Source organism: Camelus dromedarius, chromosome 14 (genome assembly GCF_036321535.1).
Source record: "Camelus dromedarius isolate mCamDro1 chromosome 14, mCamDro1.pat, whole genome shotgun sequence".
NCBI lineage: Eukaryota > Metazoa > Chordata > Mammalia > Artiodactyla > Camelidae > Camelus > Camelus dromedarius.
The window spans coordinates 68,958,381-68,973,278 of NC_087449.1; the positions used below are offsets into that span (position 1 = coordinate 68,958,381).

The window sequence follows — 14,898 nt, forward strand, 5'->3', positions numbered from 1 at the left end:
TGTCGATGTAGCCGAAGCCCCGCCGTGAGTCCTGGTGAAGGGCAAGGTGAGAGCATGGCCAACAGCAGGTGTAATTCTGAATCCCAGCTCAAGGGTGGGGCGGGGAGGGGGGTGCTGACACAGCGTGCCCCCAGGCTGGGTCCTGGCCTCCCCTGGGCTGGCCGTGCCGGGGGTCCCGGCTGGGGCTACTTGGAGGTTATCTTCTTGGACTTGCTGGGCGAGGCTCTGATCTCCAGCTGCTGCAGGGGGGGCATTTTGACACCCTTCTGTTTCAGCTGGTTGTAGTAGTCAGTTCTCTCTGAGATGATCCTCTGGAAAGGAAACACAGAAGCGACTGCCAGGTCCAGGCTAGACCCCACCCTTTCCTCCCCCGAAGGGCTCACTGCCCCAGTGCTGTGCTGTGACATTTACAGCTGCTCACCCCGGGGGGGGGGGGGAGCTCTGATTTGTAGTATTTGCCAGTTTCTTTGCTGAAAGCACTCCCACCACAGCTGACCCAGCCATGGGGGTGAGGCCTCAGAGCTGGGAGCTGGGGGGAGACGCCCACTGTCAGCGCCAAGGCAGCTCACCCCAGGAGCCCCGCCAAGTCCACCTCTTCGGTCCCCTGGGGAACTGCCAGGGGCCCAGACTGCTGGAGACCTCAGACGCTGTCAGGTCTGACTCCCAAGTCCCTTGTGTCCTGCGCACAGGGAAGTCTGTCCCGCCCCGCATCCCCCCCCCCTTCTCTCTGGCCCACTGCTGTTTTGTGTAGGGCGTTGGCAAAGGAAAGGCGTTCTTCCCTGGCTGCTGGGTGATGACTCTCCTGTGCCCTCCCTCCCATCCTCCCGCCCCCCATCCTCCCTCCCTTTTCCCTCCCTCCCACCCTGTCTGTCTCCTGTCCCTGCCTCCCCTTCCCTCCCTCCCCAGACCCCTCCCTTCCTCTCATAACCTCTCCTCCTCCCTCCTCTCCTCTCTCCGCTTCCCTTCTCCCCCTCCTCCCTCTTCCTCTCCCACAAACAACAGTAGCCAGGCCACAGAGACTTCTCCCCAGATCCCCATGCAGGGGTCCCCCTCTGCCCTGAGGGCTGTGGCCACCTTCAGGAGCACCACTAACCAAGTGGGGCGGGCCCCACCTAACAGAGGACAGGAACCAGGCCCCAGGGAAATGCGACCTGCCACGGGCAGCTGCTGGGGTCAAGAGCTGTTGGAGGAGGCTCGGGGCTTGGGGATGGAAGCAGCCCTTGTGAGAAGCATGTGAGCCCCCCCACCCCCTGCACAGAGCGTCTGTTATCTGGGCGCCTTCCTCCCAGAGCTCTTGGCCCCACGATGCCTGGAAGGCAGGCACGCTCGCCCACGTACAGAGCAGGGCTATGCAGCTCAGCGAAGTCGAGTGATCGGCCCACAGCTCTGTAGCCAAAGTCCAGGGGCTGGTGACTCACTCCTGCCGACCCCTCTGAGGCCTCTGCTTGTCAGTGAGGAGCTGCCGTGGCCTGAGGCCAGGGAGGGGGCCATGCCAGGCTCCCGGCTCAGCAGATGATTCCAGCTGAGGCCACACCGAGGGGCAAAGAAGCATCCTCGGAGGAGGCTGAGCCGGGCAGAGCGTGGGGACGGGCTCCTGCTGCGGGAGAATGTCCGGGACGCAGCAGCTTGGCCCGCTCCCTGCTGCACCTGTGGGCTTGCAGCAGCTGCTGCTGGTGGCTGAGTGCTGGGAGCAGCTCTGTGACGTTGCCACCCCTTAGGGAGCTCTAGTCCCCTCTGTCTGAGCAGAGAGGTAGGGCCGTTCTGGGATTACAGTGAAAGAGAGACACTCTAGGACGAGAATGGGGGGCTTCTCCGTCCGCCCCCAGCTGCAGATCCAGGAGCTCTGGCCTCCAAGCCGGATGTACCTGCAGGGCCTCCAGGATGTCACTGTCAGAGATCTCTGTGGCCAAGGACTTGACCCCGACGGCATTAAAGGCAGCCTGGATGATCTTGTTTCTCAGTCTTTCGAGCTGTGAGCACAGGGGAAGCAGCTGAGTCTCGCCTTCCACAGCGGGAGGCCGGCGTCAGCCTCGCCCACCGTGCTATGCAGAGACCGGATCTGTCCTCGCTGTCCCCGGCTTTGAGGACAGGCAGCTGAGGGCAGGAGAGGTCAGCGTGGTCTCCTGCAGAGCTGGAAGGTGCCAGTCAGAACCCAGACCCAGGTGGCCTGACACGAAAGCCCAAAGGCTTCCTCTCGCGCCCACTTCTTTTTAACTGAAGAAGTAAGACCTGCATGTGGTCCAAACGAAGCAAAACAAAACAACAAAAGCTCTGAATGAAGACATAACACAGAGCTCTTGTCACTTTGGATATAAAAAAGGAAGTTTTCCAGCTTAAAAAAAAGCTCCAAATGACCCCCAGGCTGCCCTCCTTTCCCCAGAGGACCTTCGCCCACATCTGCTGACTCCCAGGAGACGCTCCACCACTGACGTCCTGCAGACCCCGCCAGCCCCGCTCCTGGCACTGTACTCACGGTCCCGCCTCCTTTTCTATGTGACCGTGACCGAGAGGCCTTCCATGCTGTGGACATCTGCACTAACCAGGCGTTAACCAGGCGTTACCCACACGTGAAGCAGGATGGACCACTGAGGCTGTCTAGTCTTCTGCTGCCATCAGCATCCTTGTGTGGGGGCAAGGCCTCAGCCCACCTCCCCAGAGAGGGGTGGACCATGCCTCCCAGTAACTTCAGAATAAACTCCTCCAATCTGTACCCCAGGAGCCTTCAGACAGTGTCCCCCGGGCTGTGGTGACAAGCTCCGTGCTCGCCCTCAGTGTGCAGAAGAACTGCCCAGCGCAGAAATGCCAAGAGAGCCACGCTAGACACACGCGGCGCTGCCTCACGCGCTGCAAGTGTGTCCACTTTGGCTCTGGGACAGGGTTGAAGGGACAGCGGGGGTGGACCCTGAGGGGGCAGGGGACTTCCTTTCCTCCTTCCCAGTATATACTGATGCCAGCTCTGTGCTAGGCACTGTGCTAGGTGCAGGGGTCATGGGGGAAATGGGGGCTCGCCCTCCGCACCAGAGGTGGCCCTGCTGGGTAAGGGGTGCTGGTCACCCAGGGCGTCCAGCCGCAGTGCCGCCGCCGGGCCTGCCTCAGGCATCGCTTGTTGGTCAGGGCACTGCTTCCTGCCAACCCTAGACTCAGCCTCAGAAGCTTTCTCAACACAGCTTTCTGGGCTCCACCAAACCCACACGAAATGGAATCGTATCTACACCACCACCCGTCCGACAGTTTAGCTGGAGCTGCTGCTGGAGGGAAACACAGGTTCATCAGAGATAACAGGCGGAGGGAGGGGCGCGTAAAACTCAGCTGCGGAGGGCGTGCTCAGCATGCACGAGGTCCTGGGTTCAACACCCAGGACACCCACTAAGGAAAAAAAAAATGACAGGCCTGGAGGCAGGGAGCCTGAGTGAGGCTGTGTGAGCCGGCCGGCAGGAGGCCGGCCCCAGCGGAGGGAGAGCACAGCTGGGCTGCAGCGGCACCAGGCAGACAGCTGGGTGGGGAGAATGTAATTTCAAAAGCCTACGTGCACAGGGCTTTGGGGCCTTTACCGCCGCTGGTTTTGGGATTCTAAATCAGGTCAGCTCTTCTCTGATTGTCCTTCTCTGCCTGGGGTGCTCCTGAGCAGGGGGCACCGGCCCCACTCTGTGCCTTTGCTCGTGTCTGACACCGTGGGGGTGGGGTGGGCAGTGGGCGGTGGCGCTCAGCCTGGGGCCCTGCACGGTGCATCCTGGCGCCGCCTCCGCGCAGCTCTGGGACCCGGCTGCCCCGTTTGCCCTCTCTGCTGCGGGTTCCCAGCTACGGGGTGAGGACGCTAGTGAAACCCACGTTGTCGCTTTGTTAACGGGGCCGAGGGACGCACAGCTGCTGAGAACAGCCCCAGCCCACAGCAAGCCCTCTACCAGCGTTAACAGATGGCATTATTATTACTACCTCCCTCCCACCTCAGGGCCTTCCTCCTTCCCGGCTGGCCATCCAGAGCGCCGCGTCCCTCCACAGCAGACCCCAAGAAGGGCTCCTCTGGGAACGAAGCCCCCCCACCGCCCCCCCCCCGGCTCTCTCCTGCCCCCACAGCGGTTTCAGGCGGCCACACCTGCCGCACCCTTGCCCCCTCCTCCACCGACGTCTCTGGATGCGAGGGGGCGGGGGTGAGCCCCTGCCCAGGGCCGGACCCTCCGGAGCGGAGCCGGCGTACCCGGGCCTGGGCGCTCTCCAGGGCCACGCGGGCCTGCTGCTCTGCCTGCTGGATCTGCTCCTTCTTGTCCTGCGCCTCCTCCTGCAGCTGCTTCCGCCTCTGCAGGTGGTCGTGCTGCTGGCTCACCTGGGCCTGCAGCTGGCTGATCCTGGCCTCCGAGCCCGAGATGGCCTGCTCCCGCTTGGCAAGTTCTCGCTCCAGGTCCCACACTTGCTGGGGGGGCAGGGAGACGGAGGAGTAGGCCCCCCGCCCAGACCGATTGCACCCACGTGTCCCCACCTCCTCCCCGCACCAAGGTCCGCCTGGCCGGGCAGGGGCAGGGAGCCCCTGTGTGCATTTGATTTTTTGAGATTTGCTGAATGGGGGACTGCCTGAAATGAGGGGGGCCCGTCTCAGCTGGGAGGGATTTCAGCCTCTGTCCCATCGCCAAGGCTGCCGGCTAACTGCCCCCGGCGGGCACCTGTTGGAGAAGGAGGTTGTCTTTCTCAATGAGGCCCATCATCTCCTGGTGCTTCTTGTCCTCCCGGAGGCTGGAGAACTGCAAGGCAGACGGGGCGGGGGAGGGGCTAACAGGCTGCGCCCGCGTCTGACTTGTTCCCTCCCTGACCTCAGCGGGATGAAAGCGGTGGGGTTTCTGACGAGGCGGGTGGGGGAAGGCACCACACACACCCGGGAAGGCAGGAAGCAGAGCCAAGCCAGCAGCGGGAGCAGCTGGAAACAAGCCCAGGTCGCACGGCAGAGCCCCTGAACGCCTCAGAAGTCGGCGGGGCTGGGGTGCTCTGGGCGGGGAGGCTAAAATGAGAAGCATCACCTCAGAAACCAAGAGCCACGGATTCGTCCCCCACCTTGAGCTGCCAGGGCCCTGCCCCTTTTCCACCTGGCAGGAGACTGGATGTAGGGGCACAACAGAGGGTCTCTGGCCGGGGAGATGCCTGGCTCTGTTGGTGGAGACCTCCAGCTCCCGGTGTGGGATGTGGGGCTGAACATGGAGGCTTCAGCCTCTGACCCGCTTGGTCCCGGAAGCCCGGCAGCTGGGTCTTTACGTTCTGGGCAAGGAATTCTTCCAGTTTCCCAGCTTCCGGGGACATCTGACCAAACCAAGAGGAGAGATCTGTTGAACTGTGCACTCTGCCCGGAAGCCCAAAACTGCTCCCCGTGGACCCCCAGGTCCCAGGCAGCCCTGACCTTGGAGCACAGGTCTTGCACGAATCACAGAAACTGGAAACAGAGTTACAAAAGGAGTTTCTAGGAAATAGAAATGACACGAGGCGTTTGAAGCCACAACTACCACTTACGCATTCAACGAGGCCAGAGAGACCACAAGTGACAGACAAAACGAGTGTGGGCTTCGAGAAAATCTTGGGAACTGTGAATGGAGCAAAGTTAAAACCCGGTGGAAGGGCTGTTGGTAAAGTTAGGGATATCTCCTAACGAAATGAAAAGCAGGAGGGAACCGGCAGCAAGGGAGAAGGAGAGAAGAACAAGACCGTCTGGTCCACTGGCCAGACAGCGGGAGGCCAGAAGGAGTGGGTGGGGAACCCAGAGGAGGAAATAAAAGCTGTATAAACAAAGGGAAATCCCGCAGCTGAAGGGTGCCAGTCTCCAGGTGGCCACTGAGTGCCCAGGACAATGAAAATAGACCCTTAATAAGGACCAGCTGTGGGAGCTTCAGAACACTCGGGACAAAGGTGGGATCTTGCAACTTTCCAGAGAGGAACCAACCACGACCAAGAAAGGTGTTGTCAGAAAGGACAAGGGTCAGGATGAGTTTGGGCTCCCCACCAGCAATCCCAGAGGCTAGGAGATGTGCGGCAGCGCCTTCACACTGCAGAGGAAACATGCGTGCCTAACTGGAAGTCTACACCCGACCAAGCTCCATCACCGTGCGGAATAAGGACGTGTGCAGATTACGGTGACCGCCCCCCATTTACCTCCACTCATCGTTCTCAGAAAGCTACTGAAGGATGTGCTCCAGTGTAAATATGGGAGTAGATCAAGGAAGAGAAAGGTGAGGGTGGCAGCAGTTTAAAATGTGGCTGAAGAATCTTAATACTCCTTCACAAAACTTAAGTTTCGGTCACGTGCGTGCGCTCCAGCTAACTGTCCTCGTGATGTAAATACGGCGTCAACTCAAGGACATTGCGATAGAATAGTATGGGGGGGGGTTCCCTGGGTGAGGAGAGGCAGAGGAGGAAAGAGGGAAGCATTGGATAGTGTCAAGATGGAGAAAAATCTGGAAGAGGCATTTTATAAATAATAAGCATGCTATCTAGAGATACGGAGAGCCAGCCCTGAGGAATCAGCTAGAAGAGCGCAAAGCGGTTGTTTTGGGGGACGGGCGAAGGGGGAAGAGAAGGTTGGACTCCTGTTGTGCGTAACAAGCCTGCGGGACTGTGAAGTTCCTTAAGCTACATAGCTTCGTGCGTGAAAACCTTTGATAAAAGTAAAAATTAGAACTGCCCCACAAGGAGCCGGGTCTGGGCAGCGGCGCTCTCTCTCAGCTCAGTGGGGCGCTCACCCCGGTGCTCAGAGGCCGGGAGATGCTTGAAAAGTTGCCAGGAGCCTAGTGGCCCAGGATTCAGGGACGCCCACTGGGGCCAGAGGGCAGCGTGGGGTGTGGGGGTCATGGTGTGAACCCCAGCTCTGCTACTATCAGCGACGTGGCCCTGGGAATGTGGCTTCGGCTCCTGGGTCCAGCGCCTGCACCAGGGGGTTGGCACAAGTGTGCCCCAGAGCGCCCTGTGGGAGGGCGGCCGCCTGCGGCGTGACTGAGGGCGCGGCCACCTTGTCGGACATGGCCTGCAGCTGGTGCTTCCGCGCCCGCAGCTCCTTCTGCAGCAGCTCGTTCTCCGTGCTGACCGCCTGCAGCTGGGACGCTTGGCGCTCCACTTGTTGCTGCAGGGACTTGATGACTCCTGAGTGAGCAGCAGGGAATGGACAGAGGCGAGAGCAGGAGGGGGCCGGGGGCGCCTTCAGGCTGAGGGCTGCGGGTCCCACCCCAGGCGTGCAGCACCGCGCCCCATGGTCCCAGCTCCCCGGGCATCCTCACTGCTCGTCCCGCCTCGGCCTCCTCCGACATCCTACCTGTGGCCAGGGAGTATCTGGTCCGGGTGATCTCCAGCTGGAACTGGAACTCCTGTATCAACTGCTCGTACTCCTCCAGCTGGGCCATCAGCTCCTCCTCAAAGGTGTCGTCCAGGGAGCCAGCCCTCCTCCTGCCGACAATCTCGTCCTCCGGGACTTCCTTCTCCTCCTCCAGTTCCACCCCTGACTCCTCTTCCTCCATCACCTCCTCCTCCTCCTCCTCCTCCTCCACCTCCTCCTCGCCTCCCTTCTCCTGCAGAGTCCCCTTCTTGCTCCCACTGCCCCTCCCTCCCTTGTCCGCCGCCGCCCTCTCAGCCTCCCCTTCCAGGCCTTCTTCCTCCTCGAGGCCGCCTCCTTCTGGGACCTGGCCTCTGTCAGTCATGGTCACAGAGAACTCTTCCTGCATCTGGGAGCGGAAAGGGGATGCTAAGCAGGGCTGTGGGCATCCTAGTGGAGGGGGGTCTGAACACCCACGGGTTTGGGGGAGCCTGCTGCGGGAGAGCACTGCCAAGGGGCACCTCTGGGCACTGGGCCGCTGACCGGCCTCCCTAGGGGAGGAGCTGGGGTCGCTTCTCCAGGAGCCACCCCGCCACCTCACCCGTTCCCCTCAGGTGCAGCCAGGCTGAGGGGTTAGGGCTGCAGGAGGGACACCGTGGCCTGGGTGTTGCCGGGGCAGCCTGGGAGGGAGGCCCCGGCCAGCCGCACCTGCCTCCCGGGTTCCAGCTCCGCCTCGTCCCCCGTGGTTTTCACGGTGCTCTGCCTCTTCTGTGGCTTTGACACGCACTCCGAGGGCCGCTTCTGCAAGGTGCCCGCGTGAGCCTCAGGGTCTCAACCTCCACCCTCAGGTCCCCGGGGGGATGTGCCGCCCAGACCCCTCCTCCTGGCCTCTCCATCTGGGACCCACCGTCCTGGGGGGGCGTGTTGTGTCGGTGGACTGGGCAGTGGGGTGCGGGGTAGGAAGGGACCTGCAGCGGCAGCCCTGGGGAGCAGTGCGCTTTCTGGCGCCCCGAGAGCGGCCCGGCGGCGCTGAGCCCTGCGCTCCCGCTCACCCCTGTCTGACGGCCCTCGGGGGGCCAGGGGGCAGGGGACGTCGGTCGGTGCTTTCAGGGTCCTTCAGACTCCTGCCGCCCCTGCCCACCAGTGCCCCCCACCATCGGCATCTGGGTAGATTTTTCTGGAGGCATCCAGAGAACTTGGTGATGGTCTGAAGCCGCGCCCCCCCCCCGCCCCATTTTGTATGTGCACCCAGCATAAACTCTGGCCACATCCTCAGGCATGAAAGGAATCGGGTCTTAGACCAGATGCCTGCTCACCAGGGCCACGCGGAGCAGAGCCACTCCTGGGCCCCAGCCCTCCTGCCTCCTGCAGCCCCTCCCCCCGCCCTCACTTTACAGGCAAGGACGCTGACCATCCCGCAGACGGAGCAGGTCAGGCCAATCCAAGCCCATGGGGCCCATGGCCGGGCCAGGTTTCGGGACCCCACCTTCGGGGGCCTTTCCGTCCTCCAGGCTTTCAGAGGAGCCGGCCCTCATCTTTCAGGTAAGGGAGCGCCTGCCCCTGGGACACAAGCCGGCAGCCAGGAGCAGCAGCTGGGGTCCGGCTCACTTCTGTCTCCGAACCGTTCTCCCTTCTACTGTCCTCTGGAGTCTGGCCCATTGCTCAGGGCCCGGAGACCCAGACTGAGCTCTGGCAAGGACCCGGCCACCTTCCGGGATGACAGGGGTTGACAGGGGCTGGAGGGGGTGCCCCAGAGGCCAGCCGTCTGCTCACCCTGGTGCCCTGGTTGAGCAAGGCCTCCTGGCCTGTGCCCTTCAGGAGGGATCTCAGCTGCCTCTTCAAGGCCTCCCTCTCCTCCTGGAGAGCCAGGATCTCCTGGTCTTTCTTCTGAACCTGCATCTCCAGCTCGGAGAGGCGCCGGACTTCCTCCCCGAGCGTGAGCAGGCAGTGATCCTGGACAGGAACAGGGCTCCATCAAGCCACACAGACCCCTCCCGCCCAGCCACCTGCAGGGCCCAAGGAGAGCAGGCCAGCTGCCTGGACCCGAGTCCCCAGCCCGAGATGTGTGCTTCTTAACTCAGGGCACCTCCCGCTGAAGGGCAGCCCAGGGGCTCCCGGCAGCCTCCCCTCCAGGCCTGGCTCCTGGTCAGCCCCTGGTGTGACGGAGGATACCTACGCGGGACCGCCCTCCAAGGAGCCCCTCCCCGGGGTGGGGCCCCTTCCCCTCAACCTCCCACTGTCAAACTCTCCACGCCCTTAAGTATTCGAAATTGGAGACAAAATCAAGGTGTTTTTGGACAAACGGAAGCTGAAGGAGTTTGTCACCAGCAGGTCTAAACGGATGTAGAGGAGTGCAAAAGGCGGCAGGCAGGAGGGAGAAGGTCCCAGACTGAGTTCTAGGGAGGAGAAAATAGCTAGGAAGTCGTCCAGGTGTCTGGAAATTGAAGCGGGAGCTTCCCACAGAGCCCGTGCGTCAAAGAAGAAGCCACAAAGGAAGTTGGAAGATGTTTCACACTGAATGGTGACAGGCCCCGGGAGCGTCAAGCCCGTGGGGCAAAGCGGCAGCTGGGGTTAAGGCCTTTCACAGCCTTCAGATGTGCTGATTAGGGGAAACAGCAGAGAATCAGTGATCTAAGTACCCATCTTAAGAATTCAGAAAAAGAACTGGAAATTTGACTTGAAGAACGTAGCGGGGTGGGAGGGGAGGGGGCAGCTCAGTGGGAGAGTGTGTGCCTAGTGTGCACGAGGTCCTGGGTTCCATCCCCAGTACCTCCATTCAAAAAATTTAAATAAAGAAAGAAATAAACCTAATTACCTCCCCCCAAAAAACAAAAATTAAAAAAAAAAAACAGAAACAAAGAATATAACAGGAAGGAAATAAGAAAAAAATCAGGGCAAGAATGAGTGACACAGGGAGACGAGGCAGGGTGGGGACAGAAGGACAGCAAACTGGCAACATTTGAACATTTGGAGCATCCGAAGGGTAGCTGGGAAATATTTATACGATTAAGTTAAAACAGCACGGAGAAACCCCATTTCCTCGCCCCGGCCAGGGTGCTGCAGACGTGTGCACGTGTGTGTCCCAGCCAGACGTGGTTCCCGGAAGGCGGCGCCCATCTCTGCGGGGGCTGCTGACTTTGCGCTATGCAAGCTTGTGGCCGCAGGTGGCTCTCTGGCCTCCAGAGGACAAGTGCTTCCCACGACAGATCAGATGAAGGCGGAGGGGAGAGAAAGAGCCCCGGAGGCAGCCAGCCCGCAGCCCGTCCCGGGCCGGGTAATTGCCTTTCCTAGCAGCCCTGCCGAGACCACCTTTTTCCATGCATCTGCGTGACTCTGTCTACTCATAACCCCAGTCTGTTTCCCCAAAGTGGAATTGCCTGGTCCAAGGGCATCCATGCCTCTTAAACTGTGAAATCTCTCACAAGAGGTAGAGGTACCGTCTCGTGCGTGAAGATAAAATGAAGACTCGTGGGCCCACACACACTCCCAGGGCTTCCGAGTCCCCGCGGTCTGCCTGGCAGCCACCCAGCATCGTGCAGGACTCACTTCCATAACTGTCCTCAAAGCTTCACCAGCTTAAAGCAGAAACCTAAAGAGACCAGACGCTGCTTCTAAAGAAAGACTTCTGACATTGATACACCTCTCACAAGACTGGTGGAGAGAAGAAGAGAGGAGGCAGAAGTGAGCAAGGACAGGAGCGAGAACGAGGCAGTGCTCTTCCTGCAGCATCGCCTGCTGACACTGGAAGGATGCCAGCAGACTCTTCTGCGCAGGGCTAGGCTGGTCGATTTGAAAAATCGTTTGCAGTGGACACATTCCTAGAAAAACATGGTTTACCAAAGCAGAAACAAGATGGAAAAGGAAATCTGCGCTTCTTAAAAGGAACTGAATTTGTTATGTTTTAAAAACCAACCCTGTAAGAAATCCCCAGGCACAGACGACCTCAGTGATGGCTTCTTCAGAGCTGAACCAAGAAGTAACACCAATCTCAGGCCAACTCTTTGAGAGAAGAAGAGGAAACTTCTGTCGTGGTGGTCGTGCGGCCAGAGTGACGCTGGCACCGAAAGCAGACAGGGAGCGCCAAGGCAGGTAGGTCACCGGCCCGTGTCTGCCAGCGAGGATGACACCACAGTGAGCTGATGCGTAGGTGCGTCTTTGCCTATCAGGCGGGTTATCACTGTTTTAAAGAACACATTCTCCCAAGCGGAGTGACTGAGTCAAAAAGGATGGATGGATGACGGTCTTGATACGTGTGGGCAGCTGTGTAAGAGTCAGGGAACTCGAGGCCAGCTTGCACTGCCACCCCAGGGGGGAAGATGAACATAGAAGCCACAGGAGGGGGATTGGGGGTCAGGTCACAGCCCGCCAGGCGCTAGAACCAGAGCCCCTGGGTCGGGCATCCTCTCAGGCAGGATCTGTGCCCCGGGCGCCGCGCTCGGCCGTACCTTCTCATGGATGACAGAGATGTACCAGGGCACCCTCTTCCTCAGGTCGCTCTGCGCCAGGGCCGGGCTGCTGGAGGCCGGGCTCAGCACCTGGGGTGCACTCCTCTTCCGCAGGTAACTGAACTCGCAGGCGCTCTTACTGAAGGGACGGAGGAGGCCTGTCCAGAAGCAGGGGGATCAGACTCCGCGCACTGAGCGGCCCTGGCGTCTGCCGTGATGTCTCCCTTTCCAGGCCCGCCCCTCCCTCCCCCGCCCAGCTGGGCTCCTCTGCGTCTCCTGGTTCTTACACAGTCTCCTGTTCCCCATGCCCAGCCCAGCATGTACAGTGAGGCAAAGCGGGGAGGCGTCAAAGCACCCTTCCAGATCCCAGAGCCTGGGGGTCAGGGACAAGCAGGGTCGTCCTAACGCTGCCCCGTATGCAGGGCCCTGGCACTTTCGAGGGGTTTCCCCAAATTCAAGCAAAGTAGACATCCGGGTGAGGGTCTCACCTTTGGATAAACAAAGGTGTTTGTCTGTAGGAGCAGGTGTGGCTCCCTCTACTCAAGGAGGGAGGCACCCAGGGGCATGGGTAAAGCACGTGGCGCCAGGCAGGCAGTCCTGGGAAGGGAGTTCCGTGAAGCACGATTTGGGTAGCTCTGGGGAGAGCAGGGGCCCCGGCAGGTGCAGGCAGGGGCCCTGGGGGCTGGGGAGCCAACGAGAAGACCCCATGGGTCACGCTCACCACAGGGCCGGGCAGGCCCTGCCCTCACCGTCCACCTGCACGTCCAAGCCCTGCTGGCCAGAGAGCAGGTCCTCGGTCATCATCCGGGGCTCAGAGTCGAAGCACAGCTCCTCCGGCAGAGCGAGTGTGGTGGCTGGGCCTGCAGGACGGGAAGATGCCAGCTGCTGACGGCAAACATCAGGCCTTCCCAGCACCTGCGGGCACGGACTAGTGTTTCGTTTTTTTTGAAACACTGGGTAGGGTTAAAAGTGACTTTCTCAGCGGACGCACAAGACTGGGCTGCGGGACGGAATCGAAACCTGGTTCTGTCCTCCTACTCACCGCTGGAGCGTCTGCCCGGCACTGACCAGGCCAGCGTGGTCTCTGCGTCCCTTCCTCGGCGGGACGGACCCCGCCTTCCCTCCTCACAGTCTTGCAGGCGGCCCTCCACCCCAAGGGCTGGCCCCGGGGCCGCTAAGCCGGCAGGACGCAGACAGTGGCAGGTGCCCAGTGATGGTGTGTAGGCTCCCTGCTCCCGGGATGCTGCGTGGTCCCTCAGTCCTTCCCAGCCACCTGCCACTCTCCTGGTCCTGGAGTGCTGGCTGCTCTCCGAGGCCCCAGCCCTGAGGAAGGGGAGCTTAGACCCTGGAAAGGGGGCTGGGGCGCCCCTTGGGCCTGACTGCTGCTTGGGACCCAGGAACAGGCCCCCAGCTGCTGTCTACAGGCCCTCGGCCACGATTCCACCGCCACTGAGGGTGACGCCGTGTGTGGGGCGACGGGCACTGCGCAGGGCCCGGCGCCGGGGGCTGGGTGATGCCTGGCCTGACTGACGCTCCCCTGGGGACCGCTGCACGCCTCGGCCGCCCTCCCGGAGCCGCTCCTTCAGGGTCAGAGCGACGCGGGCTGCGCGCAAGGGCTGCTGAGGCCCCTCACAGGGCCTGGTCCCCAGCGGGCTGCCTTTGGTCCCGGGGGCCTCTTTCCTGAAGCTTCCAGAGTCTTCAAACTTCTTCCTCCCCCACCCCAACTCTTGGAATCTTTGGTGATTGAAACAACAGAAAAAGCAAGAAGGCCAAGAGGAAAATAACACTAATCTGCCCAGTGGAAGGAAGAGGGCCGTCCAGCCCCCCCGCCCCCCCACGCCCCCACCCTGGTTGCGGCTGCCGGTTCCGGCCCCGCTTCCACAGAGCGAGGCTCAGAAGCAGCAGCCGCAGCCACCGCGCACATCCCACCCGGCCACCGCCCTTGGGCTGCCCGGCACCAGGGCCCTGCGCGGGGCCCCGACTCCGACGGGGTGGGGTGGGGGGCGGTCTCCACGCGGGGCCCCGTTAGTGGCTCTCACCATAGTGGGTCATGGACGTGGACCTGGTGCTGAACTGGGGGCAGCTGGGACGCGTGAGAAACTTTCTCCAAAGCTCCTCCACTTCAGACACAAAGCCACTGTCCTCCAGGCTGGCATCGTGGTTATAATCGCCCTGGGGAGGTGGGAAGATGAGGCCGCCAGGGGACAAAAGACCCTGGAGGAAGCTCTCCCATCAGCGGGCGGAGCGCCGGGGCCGGCGGCGTGGGCTGGCCACATCGGGCTGCCCCCTCCCCACAAACGTGACGAGGGCCACGGGGACACTGCCTTGGAAGATGCAGTCAGCTGAGCCCAGGCGTGTGTCCACTTGGGAAGCCCCTGGGGAGGGGGCTGGCCCTCCAGCCTCCCTCAGTGCGTGGTACCCGCGTGAACCTCCTCTCCCGGGCTCACCCTCTCCTGTCTTTGCCCTCCCGGGATCAGCCCGTCGTCATCATCACTCGGACATTTTTGGACCACTCTCTTGGCCCACCTCCCTCGAGGCCTTTCATCCGCAGGGGAAGCAGGTCCTCTCCACACGAGCTGCGTGCCCGGGCCACCCCTCCTCCCGAGACCCCGTACCGTCTTCCTGCAGCAGCAGCCGGCAGCCTGGGCCGACCTGCTGAGGGCATGCTGCTTGCGGTGAAGTTTCCGTTCCGGGGTCTGGTCTTCCCGGCTGGCCACTCTCTGGAGGACCACCAGGCTCTTCTCCATCAAGTTGGGCACCATACTTTTCTTCTTTGGCATGCTGGCTCTGACAGGTAACATGGGGAGCGTGGGACCAAATGGCCAAGGTTTGCCACCTGAATGATGACTTGGACTGATCCTCTGGGCCTCCGGACCTGGGTGTCGTGGGGAACTCGGCCCCTAGCATGAACCTGCAGGCCCAAGCACGGGCCGAGAGAAGAGCAGTTCCCAAAGCTCCCTGTCCTAAGGGATCCTGGGAACAGCGTACAGCATCACAGATGTCTCCATAGAAACGGGGCATGTCATCTGCCTTAATTTTCTGCTGGGAAGGGAGACCAGAAGCCAGTTCCACGTGAGAGATCTGCCCTGACACGTTAGCAGCCCGCCCTCCTGTCTCCTTTTTTACCCCCATCATCAGTATTTCATCCTATTTCAAATCTGACCCCGTGTCGGTGGC

The 14,898-nt window shown here is 61.3% G+C and overlaps 1 protein-coding gene across 1 annotated transcript; it reads right to left on the reverse strand.

Moving 5' to 3' along the window:
- Positions 1-143: 143 nt before the first annotated feature.
- On the reverse strand, positions 144-14,522 carry CCDC27 (coiled-coil domain containing 27). The gene is made up of 13 exons (XM_064493329.1): positions 14,337-14,522; positions 14,295-14,297; positions 13,761-13,893; positions 12,471-12,581; positions 11,722-11,879; positions 9,008-9,229; positions 7,985-8,077; positions 7,280-7,685; positions 6,980-7,110; positions 4,656-4,733; positions 4,196-4,408; positions 1,866-1,970; positions 144-311 (listed from the first exon to the last, which is right to left on the reverse strand). The coding sequence occupies exons 1-13, from the start codon at positions 14,520-14,522 to the stop codon at positions 186-188; spliced, it is 1,965 nt and encodes a 654-aa protein (XP_064349399.1). The 3' UTR covers positions 144-185.
- Between the last annotated feature and the right edge of the window lie 376 nt (positions 14,523-14,898).